This window comes from Colletotrichum tamarilloi, assembly GCF_030869305.1.
Source record: "Colletotrichum tamarilloi strain Tom-12 chromosome Unknown Scaffold_14.1, whole genome shotgun sequence".
Lineage (NCBI taxonomy): Eukaryota > Fungi > Ascomycota > Sordariomycetes > Glomerellales > Glomerellaceae > Colletotrichum > Colletotrichum tamarilloi.
The window spans coordinates 464,513-489,878 of record NW_026849397.1 but is presented as its reverse complement, the minus strand read 5'-3'; the positions used below and the strand labels follow the sequence as shown (position 1 = coordinate 489,878).

Below are 25,366 nucleotides of genomic sequence, written 5' to 3'. Positions count from 1 at the left end.
CTTAGTTGAGATTTAGCACGGACCCGGGGATACTTTCCGCACATCGCTCAACGCCGGGCTCAGTCCCGAGGGCGGGGTTCGCATCCTGCCGGGGGGATGCTGTGGGGACGCATAGTTGGATACATGTCAAGTGGGGACGTTATCCTCCGAGATAAAGAAACCCCACCCACAAAGCCGCCCATTTATCGCATTTATCATCTTCGAGTCATCATATCATCGTCTTCCTATTGTTCTTGCACAAACTTGAAGTAGCTCTCCTACGCAGGGTTGTTCATACGGCTGCCAAAGCCAAAACAAATCGAGCGTGGCAATGTCAGCAAGGAGCGGTGTTGGGAAAAACCGTGCATCGAAAAGGCGCACATCGAAAGCGTAAGTCACCATGGCTGCTCCTGTCAACAGGACTTGACCGGTCATATTTATTGACGATTTTTCGGCTGCGAAGCTGCACAAGATGCCGCGATCAAAAGATTAAATGCTCGGGCTCAGACCCCTGTCAACAATGCAGCAAGAGAGAGCAGGAATGCGTCTTTCCTGACGAGTCGCAAAAGGTCGTGGTCACCAGGAGGTAAAACTTCAGTCTGGTCGACTTACTTCTGATATCAAACTACTCGGTTCACTCACGAAATGGCTCTAGGTATATCAGCGACTTACAAGAAAAGCTGGCCGCATCCGAGCGGCGAGCATCTTTGATGGTCTCACAAGACCCGCCATTGGATCAACAAGCAAACAACAAAACGCGTCAGAGCAGGCTGTTCATTCAATATCTACGTTCAAGATCAGATACTAACAGATACCATAGTAGAAATCCCTGGTGATGCCACTGAGAGTTATCTTTCAACACAGGACCGCACAGTGGGAAACATTTTCCCCATTACGCCCTCATCTTCGACTGTACTCGCTTCATCTCTTGGCGTCCATGTGCCCACAAACGAGGCACCGCTCACAAATCCACTAGCTTTCCATACAATAGACTGGGTTCCGGGTCCTAGTGGTACTCCCGGTACGTCTGAGGCGCCAGTTTTCTCCAGCGCAGTACGTTGATGCTTGCCTAATCAGTATTTATGGGAACGTCTTCCAATTGGGCTTTCAACCGACGGGTCTTATCTATGACCCATGAAGCAATCACCGGCACTGCTTTATCCCCAGAGAACCTATTCTTTGACGGAAAGGTTTACGACTTGAGGTGGGATGGAGGCCGAATCTCATCTTCAGGAGACGATTTCAGCCTTGCCAGTTTGCCGACTCAGGATTTTGCAATCTATCTGATTAATTCCGTCAAGTTTCACTGCTGCCGGTTGTTCTATCTGTTTGAAGAGGACAGTTTCATGGAGCACTTTGCCACATTCCATGCAAGTGCCGCGGATCAGTCAAAAGTCCCCCGGCTGTGGTTCGTTCACTACCTCATTATCTTAGCATTCGGCAAGGCGTTTATCGTACAGACATCAAAGTCACACCAACCTCCTGGAGCAGACCTGTTTGTGCAAGCTATGAAGCTTATGCCGGACTTCACCTTCTTCGAGTGTGACTACATAGAAAGGATGCAGGTACTTTGCTGTACCTCGCTGTATCTTCACTGCATAAGTTGTCGGCCCGCTGCTTATCGATATGTTGGTGAGCCATGCCTCTCTCTCTGGCCTCAGCTTCTGATAAACCTCTTCCAGGTTGGACAGGCGCTTAGCACAGCGTTCGAACATGGCCTACATACCGAGATGCAGAGCCACCACCTAGACGAGACGTATGTTCAGAGGTGCAGGCTAGTATGGTGGACAATATATGTCTTGGAGCGTCAAATGTCAGCACTCATGGGAGTGCCTATGTTCATCTCGGATGAATGCGTCTGCACACCGTTCCCCATATTTTACGAGCAAGCACAAAGAACCAGCGCTTTGCACATACAGATCAAGTTGGCGCAGGTACTGGGGCAGATCCATCAGAGTAAGGCGAAGAGTCACATACTCATCTTGAGCTTACTACCATCGCTCTGGTGGCTAACATGTTGCACTAGCTGTTTATGGCATTGAAGGACAGCTCGACAGTCGCTACTTGGGTGCCACAAAGGCTGTTCTCCAAAGTATAGCAGGCCTCGCTACCGACCTCCATGGTTTGTTTGACATCGACTCCAGTGAGAACACATCAGGAGTCTCCCGTGTCTCGGCACATTTGCATCTCCAGTACCACCAAGTATGGAGACATCAAACTTCGGTATAGAGGAAATGCTAACTTAACGTGTACGAAGTGCATCGTTCTAACCACTAGGCCGCTATTATTCATATTCCTACAGTCCAAACTCGGGCAATCTGAATCAGTGCTGATGCAGTGGTTGCATTCCGATAGCATCAGAAGCTTACTACAGGTTTGCACGGATTCTTCGCGACAGATAATCAAAATTTTATTGAGATTATTGAGTCATGGTTTACTGGGTAAGTCGCTCAATTATTCTTTGCAAGGAGTGGTAGCTCATTCGACGGATCACAGAAAGCTTCCTAACGTTTGATCTGGATGCTACATCAACAGCTGCAGTCGCCATGTCTATGGCTGCAGCTATTGAGCCGACTCTGTTTCCCGACACAGCAGCGTGGTCTCAACGGGTGTTCCTCATCCTCGAAGAAATGAGCTCTCACGGTAGTAAGATCGCAGGAATGATCTTATCTGAACTGAGGCAGCTTGATAATTATCTTCACCATCTCAGTGCAGACGAAGAAGTCCCAAGCCAAGTTCATGGGACACAGCGTACTGCCTCTACCAATGATGTTGGATCATACCCAACAGACCAGGCCCTAGGTTTGGAGTTTGAGCAAAGCCTGGCGATGGAGGCCGAGCTTAGCACAGACCTTCTGATCGATATCGCTAACTCGCTGGATCCTGAGAGCTTGAGCTGGGATTTCCCCGTAGCTGAAGGCTAGTGGACAGCCGCGAGTCAATCAGACCTAAGTGACATCTCAATATTGCTTAGCAGAAGCACAACACAAAGTCACCATGAGTCGGGAATGGTGTGCAGTTTGTTCAATTGAAAGTATGTCTGTTCAGACTCCCTGGAACCGTTTTCTGCCTAGGGTGTCTTGCTTGCGCACAACATACGTTTGCAAAGATCAAGCATCATTCATCTTCCACAGAGATGGCATCGGCCCTCCTTCTCCGTATAACGGATCCTTAATCGGACCAGGGACCTTCTCGCACCTTCCCCGTTTCTCGTCTGTTTCCTGAACCGAATCCAATGCATACTCCATATCATAAGGTTCTTCCCTTGAGTTGAACCCCGTCTCAAAACCTTGTCAGCTCCTGACTTATGCACATAACGTATGAATGAAGCGATGTTTAAGTAGACCTTACCAAAGCATAAAACCCAATTATCTCATAGTCATCCTCAGATTCCCTAACAAAGTGTGTCACTCCTGCCTAGATTGAAGAAGTTGGCATAAGTAGCTCAGCCCCTGATCGGGTTCTGCCGGTTTTTAGTAACTTACTGGCCATGCAAAGACGTCCCCAGCACGAGCAACAAACTCGACACCCACAGGGTTGCCGAACTCATCGGTGTCTGCGTCCAAAGGAGATTTTCCAAGAACATATGTGCCGCTCCCATGTAAGACAGTGTACGCCTCGTGTGTCGTCAAATGATAGTGGGGGGTAGCTGCGAGTGTTTCGTTGGCGATCTTCCAGTGACCCCCTTTGACCCACTCCGAGGTGTTGATCGCCTCTAAAGCGCCTTCAACTGTTTTGTTCTCCAGCGCGTTTCTATACACAATGACAGGGAATTTGGAATTTGGGGAATGAGGGGTGGGTGGGACCTTAAATGTCTCTGGGGAGATTGGAGATGATGCCATTGTAAGGAACAGGAACTGTCTTGGTGAGGGAGACGTTGTTGACGATAGGGTGATCAATGGGTCAGTCAGCTCGATAAGTTTGTGACCATCATGATATTTGTACCTTGCTTTGACTGAGCTCTAGCGCGATCGACAATGATAGCATGTTATCACGATTGCGAAAGCTTCGTGCCTCGACCGTGCAACAGATGCAATGTGCGGGGGAGGAGTCGGCAAAACAGCCACCGGGAACTGGGTCCGTAGACCAAAGCAGTGACGCCACAGTCTTGCAATGGGAAATCGGATGCGTTTCCCGAGAATCACCACCCACTTCAACACCCCCCACGACGAGAGTGGTAAGTCTTTCCGAAAACCGGCAGTCCTACCACACCCAACAACCTGGAGGTCTCCACGATTTTCTCATCAATTGCTGGGCGCCAATCAACGATACCTTGGCGGTTTTGGCACCCAAGCCGACCAATATCGAGTATCTGGTACTGCGGCATCTTCAACCCCCAACTGTGTGACCATGTGCCCGAACCCGAAGCCGTAAACAATGAAATAAAGAGAGCTTTGCGATACTGTGGTTGTTTTGAATTTCGCTGTGCCACGCAAACTTACCGGACGGCTTGCCGGGCACGACTTTACATCAAGCCGGCAAGTAGAATCTCGGTTCTGTTACTGCATGAAGTATACTAAGCAAATGAGTACATTCAGTCGCCCAACTTTGGCTATCTAGGTGGCTCCAACGTGACTGGTTGCATCATAGTCAAAACACACGTATAAGTTATTGACTTGGGTAAACTCTATAGATGGCCAAGTTCGTTTAGCTATGTTCGGAGGCTAAGGGACCTTGTACACAAAACGATTGACCTTCAAAATAAGGTGGTTGTTTCGCCACCCCCTAGACCAATCTAGCATAGATGCTCCTCTGCTATCAATCGCCAGCTTTTTTTAGCCCATGGGCTTACCACAACTGTACGTAGCTGAAGAATCTTCTGATCTTCGGCTGCTTGTAATATTCGTCCAGTTGCTTTATCTCCTCAGTTGATAGCTCTCGCCGACCAGTGATGCAGTCTGCTGTATTCGGATCACGCCAGGGTGTTCTGTAAATGATCTTATATCCAAGCGTTGCACCGAGGATGAGAATGAGTCCGATGGTGTATTGGAAAAAGTTCTCCGCCGTGAACCCCCCGCCACCCTAAGATAGACTGGTCAGCCTCTTCGCGGAACAGAAGTGAGAAGAGATAAGAAATCAACGATATCATGCATCGGAATACGAAATCACTTACGATAGGGTTGATGCCGCAGGCTAGACACGAAGCCAGTAGAATCAATGAAACGATCATTAACCAGGCAGGAGCCAAAGGCCATGCAGATGATTCCCACGCATATGTCTGGGAGAATAGAAGGTCCCCTTGTGCCTTGATGGCACATCTGAATCGCCAATTGGTGAAGGAAATGATGATCCAATTGGTGAAGAAAGATGCACTAGTGATCGAAACCAACCAGTTCAAGACCTTGATACCATCTCCTATAAATTTGTTAGCCGGCATATGCAATCAAAACACTCTGCTTTCAGTCTCATGACACTTACCCGACAGCTGTATGTACGACAGCACAGCGGCAACGATGCACGTCACGAGCAGCGCCAGCCTCGGTCGACCCTTGTCGTCTACTCTGGCCAGGCGACCTGAGATGAGTTTCTGATGTGACATAGAGCGCAGGACTCTAGAAGACAAGTATACTGATTCGGCGGCGATTGCTAGAACTCCACACATCATCCCAGCATTCAGGAGCGAGGATATGCCACGAATTCCAGAGCTCTCTACAGCGATAACAAAGGGAGATGCAGAAACGCTACTGCCACCAAGCAGCCTTTCATCATCCGAGGGTACCAAAATTGTGATGAATATGACACTAAGCATGTAAATGAAGTTGACTCGGAAAGGGACGAGCTTTGTTGCATGGGCCATTGAGAAGCGAGGACTATCGGCCTCGCCGCCCATGATGCCGACGAAAACTTGGTCGCCAACGGCCCATGTTGCTAATAGGGCACAATTCGCGAATCCCTGTACACACGTACTTAAATATTAGCTATATCCAATTTCATTGCCAAGAATTGATATCAGTGCCTACAGTAAATCCGTTGAGGAATGGCGGGAGGCTTGTCCAGGTTTCTCCTCGGTGCAGATAACCGTTTGGCCCGGCTCCAAGTACCAACGCAAGTGAGAGTATGATAATGATCAGGAAGAGAAAGATTTTGATGATGGACGTGACATATTCGAACCAGGCGAAGGCTTTGTTGGGAAGAAGGAAGATGACGAAGCACGCGAATAAAAATAGAGAAACTATTGCGGAAGATCAGCTTCAATTCGACGCCAAGTAGAGTAGGTGGCATTCGGTTCAAACTTATACGCGCGAGACTTACTAGTTGCCGCTTGTGGAAACGATTCTGGAGCCCAGAAGCGAAGGAGAACGTGGAAGAATCCCGCTTCAGCTGCTACTATCGCAGCCCATCCTATTCGAAAGTTAGTGACAGCAAGGTTCCAATCAGGATCGCCTTTTGCCTCACTCACCAAGCCATTCAGCGAACCCAGCACCAAACGCCAATGCTGGATCGACCCAGCGGTCAGCGTAGTCTATATAGTTACCGGATACCGGAAAAGCAATTGTCATTTCGGAAAGTGATTGAAGGACAGCCCAAACACAACTGCAGACCAAAAAATATGCAACAACCATATTGCCGGGGCCTCCAGTAGCTAAAGCCTTGCCAGTTGCGATAAAGACGCCGCTTCCAATGTTGGAGCCAAGAGAGATAATCTATTGTCATAGTGAGTAGAACATTCGACAACGGCTCCTCGCGTGTAGTAAAGACTGACGTGAATTTGACGTGGAGAAATGGATCTGTGGAACTCGCCGTTTCGATCGTCTTCAACCTGACCCACAACAATACTACGTGTGGGTTGCAGGTCTTCTACGCCAGTCTTTTCATCCCCCAACTTGTCATCTTTGCTGGTGGCAAAAGGTGGTGTAAGATGCGACATCGTATAGCCGGTCAGAGAGACTCAATCTGTGGCGGACGATTGGAAAGCGGATGGTAAATCATGGTCGGTCGGAAGGCGGAAAATCGGGGGCCCGTCTTATGTGTTGCGGCAATCCGCGAAATCCACATCACGTTACTGCCTGCTTTAAGGTAGATAGCAAAACATGTCCGGCTAGTCGTTATCATCGGCAATTAGAAAGTGGCATGTTATCCCGCCGGCGGCATGCGCCAAGTCAATATGCAAGATACTCCTGCCCTTTCCCCGTTTACGACGCATGTCTTCTGTTGAAGGATTGATGGACATTCCCTCCACAACCTGAGTGCCGCTACGGGAAACGCATCCGATGATAGTCAGGGAAGGGAGAACGCTCTCAGGAAAGTTTGTCATCTACCTCTTGATTACTTGGCATGCCACTAATACTTTGTGCCTTAACTATCGGATGGCAAAGCCGTGAAACACTGGCTGATAATGTAGGTGCAGAGAGATGTGATCGAGTGTATCTACCATCGGAGACACTGGCGTTGATGTGTAGGACGCAGCACAACAACAAATGTATTCGTCGATGCGATTGTGGTAAAACAGGCGACATTAATATAAATAAGACTCTTATAATAATGATGATCCTCGACACATCCTCAGACAATTCCAAAACCATCGCGTTTCTATACCTTGAGGAACAGGAAGCTTCGATTTGATAATGCCGTCACACACCAAAGAACTGCATTCGGACGTTATCGTCATTGGTGCAGGGTTTGCCGGATGCTACCTTCTTCGCAACCTACGCAAACAGGGATTCCAAGTCCAGGTCATTGAAGAAGGCCACGGGTTGGGAGGCGTTTGGTGGCATAATCGCTACCCCGGCGCCCGTGTCGACACTGCCACGCCTTTCTATGAGTTCTCTGATCCTGAGCTCTGGAGAGAATGGGCTTGGACAGAGAAATACCCCAGTCAGCCTGAGATTCTCCGATATTTCGAATTCGTTGACCGTAAGTGGGATCTTAGTAGGGACATCACTTTCGGCGCGAGGGTCACTGATGCAACATTCGATGCACACACCAACCGTTGGAATATTATCACCGACCATGGCCAACTTATGTCAGCTCGCTTCCTGCTACCCGCGATGGGGTTTGCCGCCAAGACATACATTCCCGATCTAAATGGTCTTGACAGCTTCGATGGATCATTGTTCCATACTGCTCATTGGCCTCACGAACCATTGGATCTTTCCGGCAAACGCGTCGGCATCATTGGGACAGGGGCCACTGGCGTTCAACTGGTTCAGGAGATAGGTCCAGTCGCTGAGAAGCTCGTTGTTTTCCAGCGATCACCGAATTGTACCATGCCGATGAGACAGAAGTTTTCGGTGGATGGAGAGCCAGATAAGAGTGGCTATGAAGACCTTTTTTCCCAAATGAAGAAGTCTAGGGCCGGCTTCACATACCCAGTGGTCACCAGGAAGGCCATGGATGACACACCCGAGCAGCAGCAACTCCTCTTTGAAAGTCTCTGGGAGGAGGGCGGATTCGCGCCTACTCATGGCAATTACTCAGACTTTATGACAAATCTGGAAGCGAACCACCTATTCTACAACTTTTGGCGGGATAAAGTTCGACAGAGAATACACGTGGACGACCCTGAATTGATCGAGAACCTCGCTCCAAGGAACCCGCCCTACCCATTCAGCACGAAACGGCCATCCCTTGAACAAAACTACTACGAGATTTTCAACCGAAATAATGTCAGCCTCGTCGCCTTAAAGAAAAATCCCATAGACCAGATTCTACCAAATGGAGTGAGGATGGAGGATGGGACTGTCCATGAGCTTGACGCTTTGATCCTTGCAACGGGGTTTGACGCCATCACGGGAAGCTTCGGCAGAGTCAACTTCCGTGGTCTGAAAGGCAGGTCACTGAACGAAATGTGGAAAACTGGAACTCGCACATACCTGGGTATGACGACTTCGGGTTTCCCGAACCTATTCTTCCTGTACGGGCCACAGAGTCCGACCGCAACTGCTATCGGGCCAGTCATCTCGGAGATACAAAGTGATTGGATCATTGAGACACTAGTTCGTCTAAGAGACAGAGGGCTATCAAGAATTGATCCTCAGCCCGCAGCCGAACAGACATGGGGACGTTTGACGGCCGACTTCTGTAACGCAACGCTTCTATCACACAACAAGACAACCTGGTACATGGGCGGCAACATTCCTGGAAAACAGCGTGAAGCTTTGAGTTTCATGGGTGGAATCCCGGAGTATCAGAATGCCCTCAACAATTGTCACTCGAACGATTTGCTGGGATTCAACTTCTGCTAGTTCAGTCAAGGCTTTGAGTGGCCACCTACGTCTTACTTTAGTAAGCAATCTAGTAGAAGGTTGATAAACTACGATATAGAACTAGGTGTCAAGATTTCCATATTCACTTCCTATGTATTCAGTTGGGCCCAAGGCTTCGCAAGGAAATCAAGAACCCCACCAACCGATTTGATGTGTAAAACACCTAGTTCACGCATGCCTACATGCAAAAGCACCCCACCCTCACCACCACCATCTGGTACCTGCTTCAAGTTGCAAGATACATTTTACTTTTGAGGGGCGAGCCCTGGGACAGAGCTAAGTACAAAAGTTCTTCCTGTGAAGGTATCGGGAACCACTAATCTACTTCATTGCCCTTTTGAACTGCGCCACAACTTATTTCATCTTAGTGCTTACTCGAATCCACTCTGAACCTGCAAACGTCATTCGTTAAAGGGTATGTAGGATGGCATGCAAAGGATTGGGCATGACGAGTGAGATCATCGAGTATATAAGTAAACTTGCGCCTCTATGTCGGATCCAAAGTCTTGATCATGGTCTTTTGTAATTCACACTTTGTAGCCGTCAAAAGCCACCGATAGCTCCCCTTGAGCCGATTCGTCTTTACGGACCGGCTTTGGCTTCATACTCCAGCACTTGGATCGATATGAAGCTCATCATAACTGGTGCAAGCGGCTTCGTAGGAACGGAGTTGCTTAAACAGAGTCTTCGTATCCCTGCAATAAAGACAGTCATTGCTCTTACTCGAAAACCGCTGGTCATACAAGCAGAATCTTGTTCCGATGCCGATCACTCAAAGCTGAGAAATATCGTTGTTGAAGGTTACGACCAGTACTCTGTCGAAACTAAAGCAGAGTTCGCCACTGCTGATGCATGTATCTGGTACGCTTGTTCTATATGCTCTAAACTTGAAATTGGAGTTTGTGCTAAAAGTGATCATCCGTGGGGCAATAGGACCGTGGCTATCACACCCTCAAAATCGACATTATATGACTGGAATGAGATTTGTCGAGTTTGCTACGAATCACCTCTCGCCGGATTGCGAGCAATGCTGGAAGCCCGTGGCTCTTTGACGGCTAATACTGAAAACCTTACACCGTTCCGTTTCATATACATGAGTGGTGCCAAAACAGAGAGAGACCAGTCCAAAACTCCGAGCTTCAAGCCTGAGTACTCACTTTTGCGGGTCTGTCAACTATTCCCGCCCTCCCCATTTTCAGTGAGACTCCAACACTGGCTTCGACTTGTAACATTCAGACACATGTACCACTTTGTTCATTCTGCTTCATCTCTGACGCCTTTGTATGACAGGGAAGAACTGAAACTGCGGTCCTGGCTCTCGCTAAAGAGCATGAATCACAACTCGATGCCTGTATTGTTAAGCCTGGACTGATAACAGCACCTAACAACTTCTTGAAAATGGCTGTTGCGTGTGCATTGTGGTGGACTGTGTCACTACCAAGTATTGGGGTTAGCGAAATCTCGGCTGCCATGCTGAAGCAGTCCTTATCTGGCTTTGAGAAGGACACACTTGAAAATCACGATCTTCTTCGTTTGGGAGAAAGTGAACTGCAAGCTGGCCCATTAAGAACCTTACTTTCGAAACTTTGGATGTGACGATATCTTCTTAATTCTCAAAGAGTCTTACGCTACCTGTACGAAGACATTCAGACAGCAGCTATATCAGCTGTGTCACGTTGCTTTGTCAAGGACCTTCCGTATATGTGGTATGGATCTACTAGTATTTTGAGATGCGATTATTACAAACATTTGTTCAACGGAACCTGACGCATTCGGCCTTCTCGAAGGCGTACGGAACGCTTGGAGTTTTCCATTCGGGGGATATTTCCTTTTCCCCCTCAAACTTGACCACCGGTCTCAAAATACTCAAGCGCTTCCTGTCGAAGGCACTTGAATCAAAGCTTTGGAACCATTCGCCTTCAGGGTTGAAGAAGTCACCAAGAACTTTTGTCCATCCATTCCAGACAGTCACTAGAAGATCCAGAACATGATGAGCACCTCTCATTTCACCCCATTGGAAGCGCTGCTTGCATTCTGCCACAGTGCTTTCAGGGTAGAGACCGACCTCTTCGGTGAGGGCATAGGCATTAACGCCCACGAGACTGGCGTGTGAGTAGTAGCTTCCCCCCTCAGTCGCGCGCCGCTTCAGTCCTAGCATTGCGCCAACAGCGCCCAAGACACCGGTGGACATGTCGGAAATGGGCAAGCTAGGAAGAACGGCCTCGTTATTCGGAAGTCCCAAAGATCTTCCTGTAACATAGGCAGAGCCAGCCGCAGCATCGGCGATTTGTTGCCAGCCGGGTCGCTCGGCATAATATCCGTCCGGTCCATAGCAGTTTTCGGTGACATACACGATTCCTCGGCCACGATCACCAGCCATTTTCAAGAGATCGTTCAGCCCAAGGCCAAACTTGGGCATCTTGTTGATGCGGAACCCCTGGATGAACACATCGCAGTCGGAAACGAGCGATTTGAGAATTGAAGCATCCTCTTCTTTTCGCAGATCGATGGCGATCGTGCGCTTACCAGCGTTCAATGATAGCTGCATGATGTTGATGTCCGGAAGGTGGGGAGGGTTGACGCGAATTACATCTGCGCCGTATGAAGCAAGAATGGTCCCTATCTCTGGTCCAGCGATAACCCGGGTCATTTCCACGACTTTAACCCCTGCCAAGGGTCGTTTGTCGTTGGAGCTGAGAGGCGGAAACGCGATCGGCGGTGTGGGCATCGTCTGCTCCTGCTTCTTTACATTGACTAGAGGGTGCCTAGAAAGGGACCGTCCCATCTCAGACTCGCGCCACTGCTTGGGAGTGAAGCAGATACTGCCGCAAAATCCATTTAACAGATTTGTGACCTCCATTTTCTCTGGGCTAAGCTTTGAGGTGCTCTCAGCAATGTGCACGGCTGCCTCGTCGTTGGAACTGATTGGTGCTGATGGGTCGACGCCGATAGATCGCAGGACTGGATCAGCGTTCATACTGCCATGAAGAGAATACCATACTTCAGGATCGCTGGTTGGGTAGAGGCCAGTCGCACGGTATTTGAGGGGAGTGTCGGTCCAACCCCGTTCATAATCAGGCAGAAGGCTCTTGAGCTGGCCCTGCTTGACCATGCTGACAACATCAACACCATCGAGGAATGCAGTGGCTATACAGCCAAACCAGACAGCTGCATGTGTGGTGTTGACAGATATTTGTCTGTCCTCCTTGGTGACGTCGCGGATGGCTAGAATTTCATCTGCAAGCACGCCGGTCATGGCGTGAAGTGCGGCAGCGACAGAAACCGCCTTGATGGGGCCGGGGATAACGGGATACGCCTCTCCGGTAAACATGACTCTGGAAAGTAGACGCTCATCTTGAGTGAAGCCCGGAGTTTGGCTTGCTATGAGACGAAAGATCCGCTCGGTGTCTTCGGGTACGGGGGTGAAGGTCTTGTCTGTGAAGGTGCCCGGACCGTAAACATCGGGAATCCTTTCCGATGCCATAATGACGGGCAAATTTGATAATTATGGAGTGTACGAGTCTGAACAGGGTGTATGGAGTTGTGTTGGTTCGGGATGGAGCCTTTCGAGTGTGGTATGTAAATGTGCTGATGAAGAGAAAAGGTCGGTTGGCTAAGAGGGTGGTAGATATAAATATGGTGTTCTTCAACAGCCTTCGCCTCAAGGGATATGCGGTTGCCAAGGACGAACCTCGCGGATGTAGAGCGAAAGGTGACACCAGGGGTTTCGGAAGGACCGCAAAGTGACGCGGTGTGACCGCTGTCGAAAATTTGGTCCCGTAGAGCATTGCGGGAATATGCAGCACGAGGCCGAGGTTGTGGGGAAGAGGACGGAGAAAAATGACGTTGCTCGGACTCATAACGATGCCCAGTGTGAGCCGAATGCTGCGGGAATGGGGTCCACATACCGGGTGCGATATCAACGCGAAAGCCGGAGTACGAGGCCGAGGTCTCGAGCAAAAGCCAGGATTATTAGAATGGCTGGCACTTCCTTACGTAGCGAAAATGACGTTAAGTCTGCAAGGAGATCAGCATTGGCCACTCCGTATTCCGTGTCGGTGTGATGTTCACCTGGTTTCTCTTGGAACAGAGTCATGGTCCAACTCGTGGGAATCCATTTCAACAGAGTAGAAGTTTTCTGGAATATTTAGCGGCAGTAACGTGGGGGCCGGGAGAGCCAAGCTCTGGCGATCCGGAGCTGTCGCGTGAGTCGAGGACCCGCCACTCTGATTCCGCGCGCGGAATTATGCCCGTTCCCCCGTGAAACGGTATCTTCATCGGTGTCCACTCGTCGGCATTGTGGGCTCTCCACATTTCAATTCTTCGGAGTTCGAGATTTTGAGCCCCAACATCGGCCCGGTAATCTTCTTCTCCCTCTCGGAGGCGCCGGCAAGCCGGTCTTTGTTGCATGTACCCACGATGACCCGACCTCTACATTTCATGATGCTGGCTTCGTTTCCAAGATCAGCCACTGCAGGTAATCTATAGATGCTTGCTATGCTGCCTGTTACCATAAATGTGAGACTTCACCTTCCCCCCCGGCGACTACGTTGCTCCATCCTGCTTCTCTCAATCTGGCAATCTTAATCAACTGTAACACCCAACCGTCATTGAACCAAGATAATACTGCAACATAGCAGCCTCTTCAAAACCCACGCCGTTCTAAATTTTACGCAAGAACTCCCCTGTCCGCATTTTCATCTTATTTTTGAACATGTCACATATTCAAAAGGTCGCCATTGTTGGTTGTGGCTCTATTGGAGCCTCTTGGGCTGCTCTTTTTCTAGCACAGGGCCTCCAAGTATCGGCTTTCGATGTCAACCCTGCTGCCGAAACGTTCCTTCGATCCCTTGTCACTGACGCCCTGCCTATTCTTTCGACGCTGGGCCTCGTCAAGAATGCCACACCGAAAGTGGAAGACATTTTCTTCACGACGAACATGACTGAGGCTCTCGTGGACGCCGATTTTGTGCAAGAAAACGGACCGGAGAAACTGGATTTCAAGCGGACACTGTTCAACGACATGGCGAACATTGTTCGGCCAACCACAATCATTGCTACAAGCAGCAGTGGCCTGACTTGTTCAAGTATACAGCTTGGAATGGATAAACCAAGCCGGCCTGAACGATGCGTCGTTGGTCATCCTTTCAACCCTCCGCACCTCATCCCCCTTGTGGAGGTAGTCGCCGGTGGGCAGACATCATCTGAAACTATCAGCACCACCATGGAGTTTTACGAAAAGATGGGGAAAAGGGCAGTGCACGTTAAAAAGGAAGTTGTCGGTCATGTCGCCAATCGTCTACAGGCAGCCTTGATGAGAGAGGTCATGTACCTACTGCAGGAGGACGTTGCCGGGGTCGAGGCCATTGACAAAGCAATGAGTTATGGCCCCGGTCTTCGATGGGGCGTCATGGGTCCGAACATGTTAATGCACTTGGGAGGCGGTGAAGGTGGAATCGAGTACATGGCGGATCATTTGCTGGGTCCCCTGATGTCCTGGTACGCACCTGAAGATCCTCAAGTCACGGAAGAATTGAGGCAGAAATGGGTCTCAGGAACGAGGCAGGCCGTGGATGACAGGGCTTACAGACAGCTCGCGAAGCAGCGAGATGAGGAGTTAGTACGACTTCTGAACGTAAGGAATGAGTGGGATAGCTATGCAGAAACAAGCAAGAACCCGGTCGCAGAGTAGTATGGAGGGTTGAATCACTGCATGCGAGCTTTTCGTAACTTTCCATCCAAACCTTGTCCTTAGATATCCTCAGCATAGACTTGATAGTACAAATGATCCGTCATCTCGGCTCTACTGAGCCAGAGCATGCAGCTTGAGTAAATGCCTAAATGGGTGAATGAACAATAGTACAGTTCCCGAGTGCCAAAAGCCCAGGCTACTCGCGCAATTTTCCAGCCGCAATGGAACCCGAGTATTTGGTATGCCACGTTCTTTGCTCGACGATCTATTCTTCGTTAGTAGCAGTGATCTGCCGATTCTACCAAACGTAAATGGCCTCTCTACCAGGGTGCCATGTGCGCGGAACAGGGGGTGGGTACTAGATTAGCGAGAGGGGAGGCTCCCTGATCAGTGCGGAATCAATCCCGTTCAGAAGAGGTCGGGTCCGTGTTGCATGACAACAGTGTGGACACAATAACGCTGTGCGCGTGTCACGAAGACCGAAGTGCGAATACCGACTTTATCGGGAATCCAGGAGTGGCCGGGAGCGAATCGACGCGCAAAGCAGGGCAATGACGATACAACGAAAACGCAAACTTTTCCACTTCATGTAATAATTCGAAGGCTTTCATGCAAACGAATACGCCCCCACTCAGGAAGTGCCAAGTCATAAAACAAGTTCTTGGTCATATATCTGATTCTGAAAAGATGATCGACCCAAGTTTCTCGATCAACTGACTATCTTAACTTTGTCCATTGCCATCCCACACCTTAATTGTAACCCTCGTTGGGCAGGCGACATGGGCTCTCAAATCCAACAACGCCTGTACATCCTCGACACCGACCTATCTCACCCTCCCCAAAGTCGCCGTGGGCGCATCTTATCATGTCTAACAGACGGAAGCGACCTTCAAACAGTAGTCGACAACATGGCAACTCTACCCGACGGCATTGTGATTGATCATGCCAAAGGTCATATGTACTGGACCAACATGGGATCTAGCTTGAAGTCCAACGACGGCTCAATCGAGCGCGCCAACTTGGATGGTTCAAACCAACAAATCATTGTGTCAGCAGGTACCGTTGGCGTCTTCACGCCGAAGCAAATCACTATCGCCAAGCAGAGTATGAAGCTGTACTGGTGCGACCGGGAGGGTATGAAGGTCATGCGGTCCAATTTCGATGGGTCTGATGTCGAGGTCCTCGTCTCAACCGGCAACACCGATGAAGAGAGGGTGGATCAAAGAAGGTGGTGCGTTGGCATTGCTGTAGATGAACAGCAAAACGTCTTCTATTGGACACAGAAAGGACCATCCAAGGGCAACCAAGGGCGGATTTTCCGCGCACCTATACATGCCTCTTTCGAAGACCGACTCCATCAAATCGAGATGGTGATCGGCGAGCTTCCCGAGCCAATTGATCTCGACATCGACGGGGAAAGTGGCACGCTATATTGGACAGATCGAGGAGATCCTCCTGCTGGAAATTCACTTAACCGAGCCATGATGCCTGATGGCGAGAAACAGGAAACTCTGGCAATACGATTACACGAAACCATTGGTCTATCGTTGGACCAGCGGGAGGGGCTAGCCTACGTGACAGACCTTGCCGGCGGCGTCTACTCTGTTGATACGAAAACGTACAAGAAGACTGTATTATTTTCCGAGTTGGGTGACATTACGGGGATCGCAGTTGTATAGTCCCGCCAGGGCAGCGAATTTTAAAAAAGCAAATGGAACAACAAGGACAGATAATCTAGCATAGGTTCAAATTCCATCAATATTACGACTTTCGGAAGGCACTGGTGACCCAGAATTATCTGTGCCACTGTGATGAAGAGTATGACTAGGACGAGTTAATTCGTAGTTCAATCCTTCAAGGACGACCAGACGTGGACGACCTCACACGCCTGGACGCCAAACCATCAAAGCCCAATCAGTGGTCGAGCAACCGCTAGAAACTCTTCAATATTCTGCAGGAAGATTCTGGGCTGCTCTAATGCCGCAAAATGTCCCCCCTGTGTAAGTCCAAACGTTAGATGTACAACATGAACACAAAAGTTATTGATGGAATCGGGCATACCTTGTCATTGCGCTTGTAAAACACAAGATTTGGATAGGCCTTCTCAGCCCACGCTTTCGGCAAGAGAATGTTCTCTGCTGGAAAAACCGAATAGCCAAATGGCTTTTCTTTAGACGTTGCAACAGAAAAGAGGACATTTGCTGCTGCTGCGCTCGCGAGAGCACGATAGGGATACAAGCTTCTTGGGAAAGTGTCTGTGTACCAGTAAAAGCTTACCATAGTGAGAATTGTGTCAACAGAAAGTGGATAACGGGAATCAGGCCACTCGAGGAACTTCTCGCCAATCCTAGATAATGTTAGGCAACGACAGTATCTTTCAAGTCAAGCCGTGATATGGAGCTTACCAGGCCAACATGGCAAGTGGGCTTGATGATAGGACGAGGCCGATCGTCGAGGGTCTTAGACCATGTTCCAGAAGATACGACGACCCGGTAGCGCTGAAGTTCAGCATTCGCTGTACGTGCTGTGCCTCATCTTCGGTGATGTTGACCGTCGTAAGAAGCTCGTCTTGGGATGATGGAGCAAGCATATTGACTGCCTCAGTATTAGTACAAATCTGAACACCCACTGAACGTATGGAGCCAATATTGCTTACTGTGGAAGGCTTTGCACTGTGGGTGATTCGCTGACAGAATTCTAGCGAGGAAGCTGCCGATGTCGCCGCCCTGGGCAACATAGCCTGAGTCAAAGCCAAGAGTGATCATAAGCTCATTCATCAGCCTCGCCGCTGTTTCAAGCGTGAGTTCAATATCGATTGGCCCACCGGAAAGTCCATAGTTAGGCAGAGAGGGAACAATGACATGGTAAGGAAGAGTTTCTGGAGTATATTTGCTTTTCAAAATGTCGAGCAACGGAAGAAACTCGAGAAAAGATCCGGGCCACCCGTGCAGAAAGAGTAGCGGTAAGGCATCGCTTCTCTTGGAGTAGAGGCCAACGAAATGGATGTTTGTCGGTCCAGCATCGACGTCATTAATGGTGACGTTGAAGTTGGGGAAGCTGTTAATGCGGTCTTCTTGCTTTCGCCAGTCAAGCTCAAGCCACGCGTCTTTTGCTTCAGCGAGCCAGTTCCTGGTAGTGCCAAAGTCCTTATTGTTGTGTTTGTTGTACCAGGTTTCGGAACCGATCTTTGAAGCAGAGAGGAGCGATGCGAAATCTTCGATCCTGGAGTCAGGAATGTGAAGATTGAACTCCTCTGAGGGAGCCATTGTGACTCTCGGTGTCGTCTCGAGGGCCACGGTATACTGAAAAAAAGTCAAGAAGGTGGGCAGTAGTGGCCACATGTTCTGCGATTGTATTTGATATTAAGTTGACAGAAAGACTGCGAGTGCAGGGAAAGAAAATCGAAATTCATTCATCCGTTTAACGCACAACCTTATATCGGTAGTAAAATCATACAGTCGGAACTAATCACAATCCATGCTGATCTTTCGAAAACTATTACCGAATGGCGAACAACAACAACTTGGCCACCGAGGGAAGACGACCATGATACTAAGAACCCCCACTCAGGCCCATAGCAATTAGGCTCGGAGCAATTTCAATGCCGTGTTCGACTCAGGCGCTATGGTATGGGAAAAAGAATCCTTGTACTGGAAGACTTTGGCGAAGGCGAGCGTGGGTTGATCATTAATCACGCCTGGTTACATTCGACCGTTGGACGCGGGGCCCGAGGCGGAGGACTGTCAAGATGAAAGAAATATGTTAGTCGTGTGCATATCTTATCCAGAGGGAAATTCAAGCCATTCAGCTCTGACTTTACGCTCCCGCAAATGAAATTCAAATTAGGAAGCTATGATGCGACCTATGGGATTGTGCCAACTAAAACGATTTGCCTATGCTCCCCATTGTCAATGGCGTTTCCTAGGATACCAGATTCCCATTACATCATCCATACAATATCAACCTGACCAGATTTAGTCCCGGACTTATTAGGTCCCTGATTACTACGGTAATGCAAATGGTCCCAGCCCCCTCGCGATACGAGAGCAAACGAAGATGAAGAACCACACATGAGCAACATGTCCTTGTCTGAAAATATGGGTTCTGCGATGGCGACCTGGGACAATGTCTCCGGCACCCTACCTTGCTACCTTCATAATTACATGTACTTGAGATGAATTGATCAAGTAGACGAGCCTTTTAGCTAGTCACACGGTTCCAATGAACCAACAGCTCATACTCGATTCAGGTATCTACCCTACTGTATCTCGATGAAACGTTCACTTCATTCAGGGAGGTGCGTCGATCCTTGGAACTCCATTTGAAATTGGGCCATTCTCAGTGATGAGTGTGAAGCACTGATAAATTTTGAGCTACGTTGAGGGAAAAGATAGTTGGAGATGCGGCTTTGATAACATTGCGACGCCATTTCCGAGACACTACCGACCTTCCCATGAGTTCTGAAGCATTTCCTTCACTCCAGTAACCTTTAGTTGTGGGAATACCTGATTCAGGGCCCTATCCTTTGGGAAATCGAAGAGACCTTCAGTGACCCAGAAACCAAAGGTGGAGAATAGCTGTTGAGCCCACTGTTTCGGGAAGTACGAGTATGCAGCAACCTGGCCTGGCAGCTCCGTGATCTCGCCAGATTGGAGCTTCTGAACGCTATCGTATGTGACATGGAACTTCTTCCCTATCAACAATAAAAGTCTTAGTAAGTCGATCAGCATGTACTTTAGGGAACTAGATTTTACCTCCACGAGCCTCTTCGGCAATCGCAATGAATTCTTCCCAGGTCATTTCGTCGCCAATGAGATATGTGTCGTGCTCCCATGTGGCTAGGACGAGAGCTTCCACGACGAATTTGGCGACGTCTTTGGTATAGGTGAATGTCATTTTTTGTTTTCCATCTCCAGGTATGGATGCTTGCCTGTTGGCCATGTCAACAACAAAGGTTGTTTGCGGAATGTATGTCTCGACATGGGGCATTGCGTAATAGTCGAGGAACCACCCGCAATTGAATGCTGTCCATTCAAGTCGTGAGTTTTCCAGCTCGCTGTAAGAAGCAATGTGCTGGAACCCGTGTGGCAAAAGATTCAAATACCTACAAAAACTCTGGTTCAGTAGGTTCATACTTTTCAAACAAGCACGCAGCGACTAGAATTCACTCACTGACTCGACGGTCTAACTGCCCAGCTACTACTAATGAAACGCTGCGTAAAATTGCTCTTGTCCGCTGCTTGAATGAGGTTGATTTGAGCCTGGCCAACCCCAATGATGTGGAGGGCTAGAGCTGATATCACGGTGTGGATCTCGTGGGTTTCCAAGGTCGTCTGCAGGGACGTTCTGTCGTCGTAATCAACTGCCACAACAGGGACTCCAGCTTTATCTTCTGCCGCTTCCTGTTTACGATTGACTATTGTAAGCACAAACGAATTTATGAAAGGGAAAAGCCTTCTTGGAAGCACGATCATGGCGTACCGTACGAGAGAGGATGATGGTGGAGTGTCTCGGATCATTTTTGAGTGCATCCACAATGCTACGCCCAACGCCGCCAGTTCCTCCGGCAATGGCGATGTTCACCATCTGAGATTCGTCGTGTCAGATGACACGTGATGTAGAGAAAGAATGAAAGTCCAGTCGTGGAAGCCCAAAAGAAAACTTGAATTTGGCGGGTTGGTTTGCCGTCGGGCTGGACTTCTGACCCAGTATTTTTAGGACGCTTAAAATTCAATTTAATAGGTGTAGTTTTCGGTCGAACTTCGTCCGTATGATTCCCCCACAAGAGTGTAGATGGAGCTGAAACTTGACATCCCCCGCCCGCACACCTCAGCCGCATGACGATTAACAAAGCAGGTGGCAGAACTGGGCGTTGCAGGACGGATTGATAATTAGACCGTCGGTAAGATTGAAATCAGCTACCCATGTGATCGTTCTAACTGACTGGCCACTTTCACGACGCAACACCTCCTGGGAAAGATTTTGCAAGGGCTGTTGTATGAAATAATAGGCCAAGACAGTCTATGGACAGTATCTAACCATATCCGTAACTATCTTAGAATGAATCGAAGTTCAGACCGTCGTATGGTGGCTCAATCGACGCTATGAGCTTAATCACCAACGGTCGCGCTTGTTGCATCAAGATCACCGCAATGATCCTTCTTAAGTGGTTTACGTTGACGTAAATCTACCTCAGGCTGCGAGTACACCAACGCCGAACTGCCCCAGTTCGATGGTAAAAACACCGTGAGGGTCTGCAGAAACTTCCAGCACAGCTGGCGCGGAAACGAGCGTGGGGTTTTCGACTGAGTTAGCATTATCAGGGCTGGCAGTGATTGAGGTAAATGATCCTTTAACGTCTGCCTTTCCAGGGATTTGTATGCGAATCTCGGTCGAGTTGGAAGCATAGTTGGCGAGTTTTACGATTACTTGGCCCTCTCCTTTCATGCTTGCTGCCCACCAGACTAGTGAAACAAGAATTTCGCGGTCAGTTCCTATCAAAGGCTTGAGAGTTGTGAGCGAACTGAACTCACCAGGGTTGAGCTCTGCATCAGCTGTAACGGGGATAACAACATCGCCATGATTATTAGCAAACATCCTTTTGACGTGATAAGATGGAGTATAAACGATGCCATCGGGTTTGTTAGTAAAGGGAATGAGGTTGGGCTAACCCAAGACAAGTCAGCATAACATGTATATACTGTGAGAGAATCGGTATCTTACCGTCCATTGGCCGTTGACAGGGTCGTAATTCTGTAGTGTAGGTGCGTAGGCAGCTAGTTTGATCACATCTGCGTTACGCTCCCAACCCATCATATAGACTGCTTCGGAGCAGGCACCTCGCATATCGGACCATTTGACGCCCCACCTGGCATATTCACCGATAAACACAGGATGAGCGCGATCCCAGTCGTCATAAAAGTCATATGCGTTGATGTAATTCTCCGGCACATTGTAGTCGTGGAAGTCAAGCCATGCGCCTTCGGGAATTGGGTCCGGCAGACAGGCTCGGTCAGACGTGGAGGTAAGGACAGTTATCTGCGGATATGCCTCTTTGATGGCATCGAAAAATTGCACAAAGCGCTGCTTGTAAGACTCACAGCCGCCGGCGAGGTTATCTTCGTTCCCAACCTCGACGAAGTTGAGCTGGTACGGCTCTGGGTGTCCGAGAGACGCGCGAAGTGCCCCGCCAGACGTGTCGATGTCACCAATGACGAACTAAGACGTTGTTCAGCACGACTACCTGATGCGTAGTAACGTAGGTAGACAACATACCTCAATCTCACGGATTGCGTCCTCAACATACGGCTCAAGCTCATCTCCTACTAATGGTGGGAGTCCCGCAAGTCCGAGACCAGCCCATACGTCTAGGATAGGCTCCAAGGACATATCCTCACACCACTGGAAGTATTCCATGAGGCCAAGGCCGTCAGTGTTAACATATCCCCAAGTTCCTATACAAGTGTCAAAAACATCAGTCGATTGCCTCACATCGCAGTAACATCAAGGTGCAACGAGGCCCTACCCCAACGTCCTGGTCGAGATTCAAGAGAACCTATTGTTTCATTCCATTTCCAGCGGTCATGTGGGCCGCCTCCCTCACTGCATAATGAGTAGTCAGTGATTGGATTTTGGACTTGCAGTTGATAAGGATACCAAGGCAACTCACAGGTTGTTACCCCCAGGAAATCTCAGAAATTGGGGTTTGAGATTTACGATGGCTTCGGACAGATCGACTGTCAAGCCGTTTTCTCTACCTTTGAAAGTAGGAGGAAACAAGGTCGGGTAACCAAGATTGATACTTCCGCTAGTCAGAGTCTCGGCCAAGATCTCGAAAACCCAGAGATTGTTCCCATCGGCGGCGGCTGTCGTCCAGAATCCGGCTTCATATCGCGTCCATGAATCGGCCTTGGAGTCGACGGTAATGATAGCCCAGCCATGTTCGACATCAGTCTCATTGCTTAGAAGGCGGATCTTGACATCGCCCTGAAAATCACCACGAAGCCAGAAAGTGGTATTGTAGTACCCGCCGTTCACGATGATGCCTCTGTAGCCAGGGTTCGCAACGCCAGTAAATCCACCAGCGCCGGTGGGGATTGTAATCTTGAGGGATGAAGTGATGGCGTTGGTCAGTGGTGTTTGGGTATCATGGGAAATTTCCGCCGCGCCATAATGAACTGTCCAGGGGTCGACGGTAGTCACACCGCCTTGAAATGCGTTATTTCTTAGTTGCTGTGAATAGAGGCCTATCACCGTATTTCATGTTTCAGCCAATTGTTATCTTTGATGGGCCAGGGTTCAACTGTACCTCCGTCGCCGCTGTTGCTGATGTCCTCAAACATAAGACCGTGGAGCAAAGGGCTTAACTCATGGCCAGGACTTCCGGTATCAACCTGAAGCAGGAGTGCCCCTGCCACAGTAGCTATAGCTACGAGGCTAAAGAATTGAGAACAGCGCATGGCTTGGCTTGAAGTCAAAAACTTGAGAGATGAAGGTTGTTACCGGGCTCAACTCAATCATAAAGCAGCTAGCATTCTGACTATATATCACCGATCAATATTGTCAACCATGACTCGAAATACTTACATGTATTGGATACGCTCCAATGGCGCTCAGTCGACTGGTACATAATCTGACAACTGACAACTTACGAGTTCCGATTACTAGGAAGAAGAAGGCAACAGGGTTGAAAGAGAAATGAGAGGCATCATTGTTGCTCATCGCCATCATGATTGGTGGCGAAATAGAATACTTCGCCTCGAGATCTTTCCGTAGATGAATCTATGTTCCTAGAAAAGTCGCGGAAGTCTGGATGCAAGACGAATTAGTGGGATTGCCAAGACCGAAGAGCTCATTCCGCATATGACAAACGACTACCCAGGTGGCCATAATGCCAAGGAGGCATTGTGAGGACGTGTAAAGTTAGCGGAAAGTCGTGCTCGCTTCTAGCCGCAAGCGCTGATATACGCTCCTCTCCGAAGATTGCGGGTAGCTTTAACGGCAAATTGTGGAGTAATCACGAGCATCCCTTAAGTGGCATGTGGAGATGTCCTTACTTTGGATGAACGCATACAGGGTGTTCGGCAGCAAATATAGAGAAGTTACAACACAACCGAAAGCAGTTTACTTTAATACTCACATGTGTAGCATTAGGTTTTGTAGAAGTGTAGAACTGTCACGATCTTCATTTCTCCGCGTCTTGTTCCTTGGGCCCGCGTGTCTCATGACTTGGCTGGGGGCCTAATCCCGTGGGAGCCGACAGAGCCGCTCCAATAATGACCTTGCGTTTGACTTTCGCAATGTAAATACTCCCGGGTGAACAACAATCGTTAACTTTATGTGGAGAAATGTTCGGAGCCCTGGATGGGCAACGACTACTATGAATGTGTCGAGGTTGCTGGAAGCCATGCGGATCCTAGCAGTTGCTCCTGGATTAATGGCCCAGAGTAGTGACAAAATCGAAGCCATTATTGTCAATGATTTCCATCCCGGCCTATTCTAATTACGGCCTTATAAAAGGTAATTTCTCCGACATCAGCCTCCTTCAAAAGAAAACTCGAGATTTATTGCTAAGTAGGTATTAAGCGTTTGTGGTCTTCGAGGATGTCTCTTCGTGGTCGCAAAGGCATTGGTTGCGCGGACGTTTGAGCAATGTAGCTGACCGCTCGTGCGAAGAGGAGCTATTAGAACAAAAGACCATTATAATTACATGTTTAGACGTTAAGTTAGAGAGCCCAGCAAGTTTGTTAGAAGCAGAGAGTGTGCGGAGACCGAGTCACAGGTGGATGTTGGTGTTTACACTACCAGGAAGTAGCATTCCTCTAAAGTAGAGTCTAGCCTCTCGCAGTAGATTATCAAGCTGATTAGATGCTAGAATTGACTTTCTTTCCGAATGAAAGATGCAAAGTCTCTCCTTGCCGGTATCCTCTTTGTGATTTTGACCGAGACTTACGTCCATATCTACTCAATCAGTAGCAACACCTGCCTTAATCCGCTCAATATGCTCTCACTCTCGATGGTAAGTGTAAGAGCGGCGTAGACCCGCTCATCGCGCGCAATGTTATACCAGGGAAAGGGTCTTCTGAACTAATCAAACTCTGATCGTAAAATTGGCCTAATTTGAACCAGTCACGCAGAAACCTAGCAAGTCCAGAGTCAATCGACATAAACATCTGAAGGCACGGCTGAAAACGTTAGGTATCACAGGGACAGCATTGTAGACTTCTCAATTGATCAGAGCTGTAGCTTGTACTCCTAGCAATTTCATCTTGACGAGCTATAAGAAGAAGACCATGACGATTATCGCGGATGGGTCCGCCTAAATTCGGAAAGCTACGGTGGCTGGCCGTACTTTCAATCTTTTATCGCTTGATACCTATTGTTTGCTCTAGGCCGCAACACCTATATGTCGTGACTTGATTCTCCTCTTAAATTATTTTGATGGCTTATTCGTATAAGCTCAGGCTAAAGCCCAATATCTTTCTTTCCA

General features: G+C 48.8%; 11 protein-coding genes across 11 annotated transcripts; 5 read left to right on the top strand and 6 right to left on the bottom strand.

Moving 5' to 3' along the window:
* Window positions 1–624: 624 nt before the first annotated feature.
* Window positions 625–2,903, top strand: CTAM01_05568 (uncharacterized protein; the record flags this gene model as incomplete). The annotated part of the gene is made up of 7 exons (XM_060521598.1): window positions 625–634; window positions 803–1,000; window positions 1,057–1,544; window positions 1,662–1,935; window positions 2,006–2,101; window positions 2,515–2,625; window positions 2,770–2,903. 7 exons carry the CDS (start codon window positions 625–627, stop codon window positions 2,901–2,903), a joined length of 1,311 nt encoding a protein of 436 aa, XP_060383812.1.
* A 461-nt stretch (window positions 2,904–3,364) lies between these two features.
* On the bottom strand, window positions 3,365–3,821 carry CTAM01_05567 (uncharacterized protein; the record flags this gene model as incomplete). Its single annotated transcript, XM_060521597.1, has 2 exons — window positions 3,365–3,373; window positions 3,465–3,821. 2 exons carry the CDS (start codon window positions 3,819–3,821, stop codon window positions 3,365–3,367), a joined length of 366 nt encoding a protein of 121 aa, XP_060383811.1.
* Window positions 3,822–4,767: 946 nt separating this feature from the next.
* On the bottom strand, window positions 4,768–6,847 carry CTAM01_05566 (uncharacterized protein; the record flags this gene model as incomplete). Its single annotated transcript, XM_060521596.1, has 7 exons — window positions 4,768–5,001; window positions 5,093–5,334; window positions 5,398–5,872; window positions 5,940–6,151; window positions 6,232–6,321; window positions 6,380–6,623; window positions 6,683–6,847. The coding sequence occupies 7 exons, from the start codon at window positions 6,845–6,847 to the stop codon at window positions 4,768–4,770; spliced, it is 1,662 nt and encodes a 553-aa protein (XP_060383810.1).
* Window positions 6,848–7,544: 697 nt separating this feature from the next.
* Window positions 7,545–9,164, top strand: CTAM01_05565 (uncharacterized protein; the record flags this gene model as incomplete). Its single annotated transcript, XM_060521595.1, has 1 exon — window positions 7,545–9,164. The coding sequence occupies one exon, from the start codon at window positions 7,545–7,547 to the stop codon at window positions 9,162–9,164; it is 1,620 nt and encodes a 539-aa protein (XP_060383809.1).
* A 646-nt stretch (window positions 9,165–9,810) lies between these two features.
* CTAM01_05564 (uncharacterized protein) lies at window positions 9,811–10,781 on the top strand (the record flags this gene model as incomplete). The annotated part of the gene is made up of 3 exons (XM_060521594.1): window positions 9,811–10,046; window positions 10,098–10,350; window positions 10,476–10,781. The coding sequence occupies 3 exons, from the start codon at window positions 9,811–9,813 to the stop codon at window positions 10,779–10,781; spliced, it is 795 nt and encodes a 264-aa protein (XP_060383808.1).
* Window positions 10,782–10,938: 157 nt separating this feature from the next.
* CTAM01_05563 (uncharacterized protein) lies at window positions 10,939–12,669 on the bottom strand (the record flags this gene model as incomplete). Its single annotated transcript, XM_060521593.1, has 1 exon — window positions 10,939–12,669. The coding sequence occupies one exon, from the start codon at window positions 12,667–12,669 to the stop codon at window positions 10,939–10,941; it is 1,731 nt and encodes a 576-aa protein (XP_060383807.1).
* A 1,230-nt stretch (window positions 12,670–13,899) lies between these two features.
* On the top strand, window positions 13,900–14,877 carry CTAM01_05562 (3-hydroxyacyl-CoA dehydrogenase; the record flags this gene model as incomplete). The annotated part of the gene is made up of 1 exon (XM_060521592.1): window positions 13,900–14,877. The coding sequence occupies one exon, from the start codon at window positions 13,900–13,902 to the stop codon at window positions 14,875–14,877; it is 978 nt and encodes a 325-aa protein (XP_060383806.1).
* A 908-nt stretch (window positions 14,878–15,785) lies between these two features.
* Window positions 15,786–16,556, top strand: CTAM01_05561 (low-density lipoprotein receptor YWTD; the record flags this gene model as incomplete). Its single annotated transcript, XM_060521591.1, has 1 exon — window positions 15,786–16,556. The coding sequence occupies one exon, from the start codon at window positions 15,786–15,788 to the stop codon at window positions 16,554–16,556; it is 771 nt and encodes a 256-aa protein (XP_060383805.1).
* Window positions 16,557–16,780: 224 nt separating this feature from the next.
* Window positions 16,781–18,218, bottom strand: CTAM01_05560 (epoxide hydrolase; the record flags this gene model as incomplete). Its single annotated transcript, XM_060521590.1, has 4 exons — window positions 16,781–16,873; window positions 16,939–17,224; window positions 17,283–17,472; window positions 17,534–18,218. The coding sequence occupies 4 exons, from the start codon at window positions 18,216–18,218 to the stop codon at window positions 16,781–16,783; spliced, it is 1,254 nt and encodes a 417-aa protein (XP_060383804.1).
* Window positions 18,219–19,316: 1,098 nt separating this feature from the next.
* On the bottom strand, window positions 19,317–20,463 carry CTAM01_05559 (uncharacterized protein; the record flags this gene model as incomplete). The annotated part of the gene is made up of 4 exons (XM_060521589.1): window positions 19,317–19,570; window positions 19,632–19,933; window positions 20,050–20,279; window positions 20,359–20,463. The coding sequence occupies 4 exons, from the start codon at window positions 20,461–20,463 to the stop codon at window positions 19,317–19,319; spliced, it is 891 nt and encodes a 296-aa protein (XP_060383803.1).
* Window positions 20,464–21,069: 606 nt separating this feature from the next.
* On the bottom strand, window positions 21,070–23,607 carry CTAM01_05558 (alpha-N-arabinofuranosidase A; the record flags this gene model as incomplete). The annotated part of the gene is made up of 8 exons (XM_060521588.1): window positions 21,070–21,341; window positions 21,411–21,543; window positions 21,601–22,095; window positions 22,153–22,331; window positions 22,403–22,479; window positions 22,547–23,123; window positions 23,186–23,338; window positions 23,529–23,607. The coding sequence occupies 8 exons, from the start codon at window positions 23,605–23,607 to the stop codon at window positions 21,070–21,072; spliced, it is 1,965 nt and encodes a 654-aa protein (XP_060383802.1).
* Between the last annotated feature and the right edge of the window lie 1,759 nt (window positions 23,608–25,366).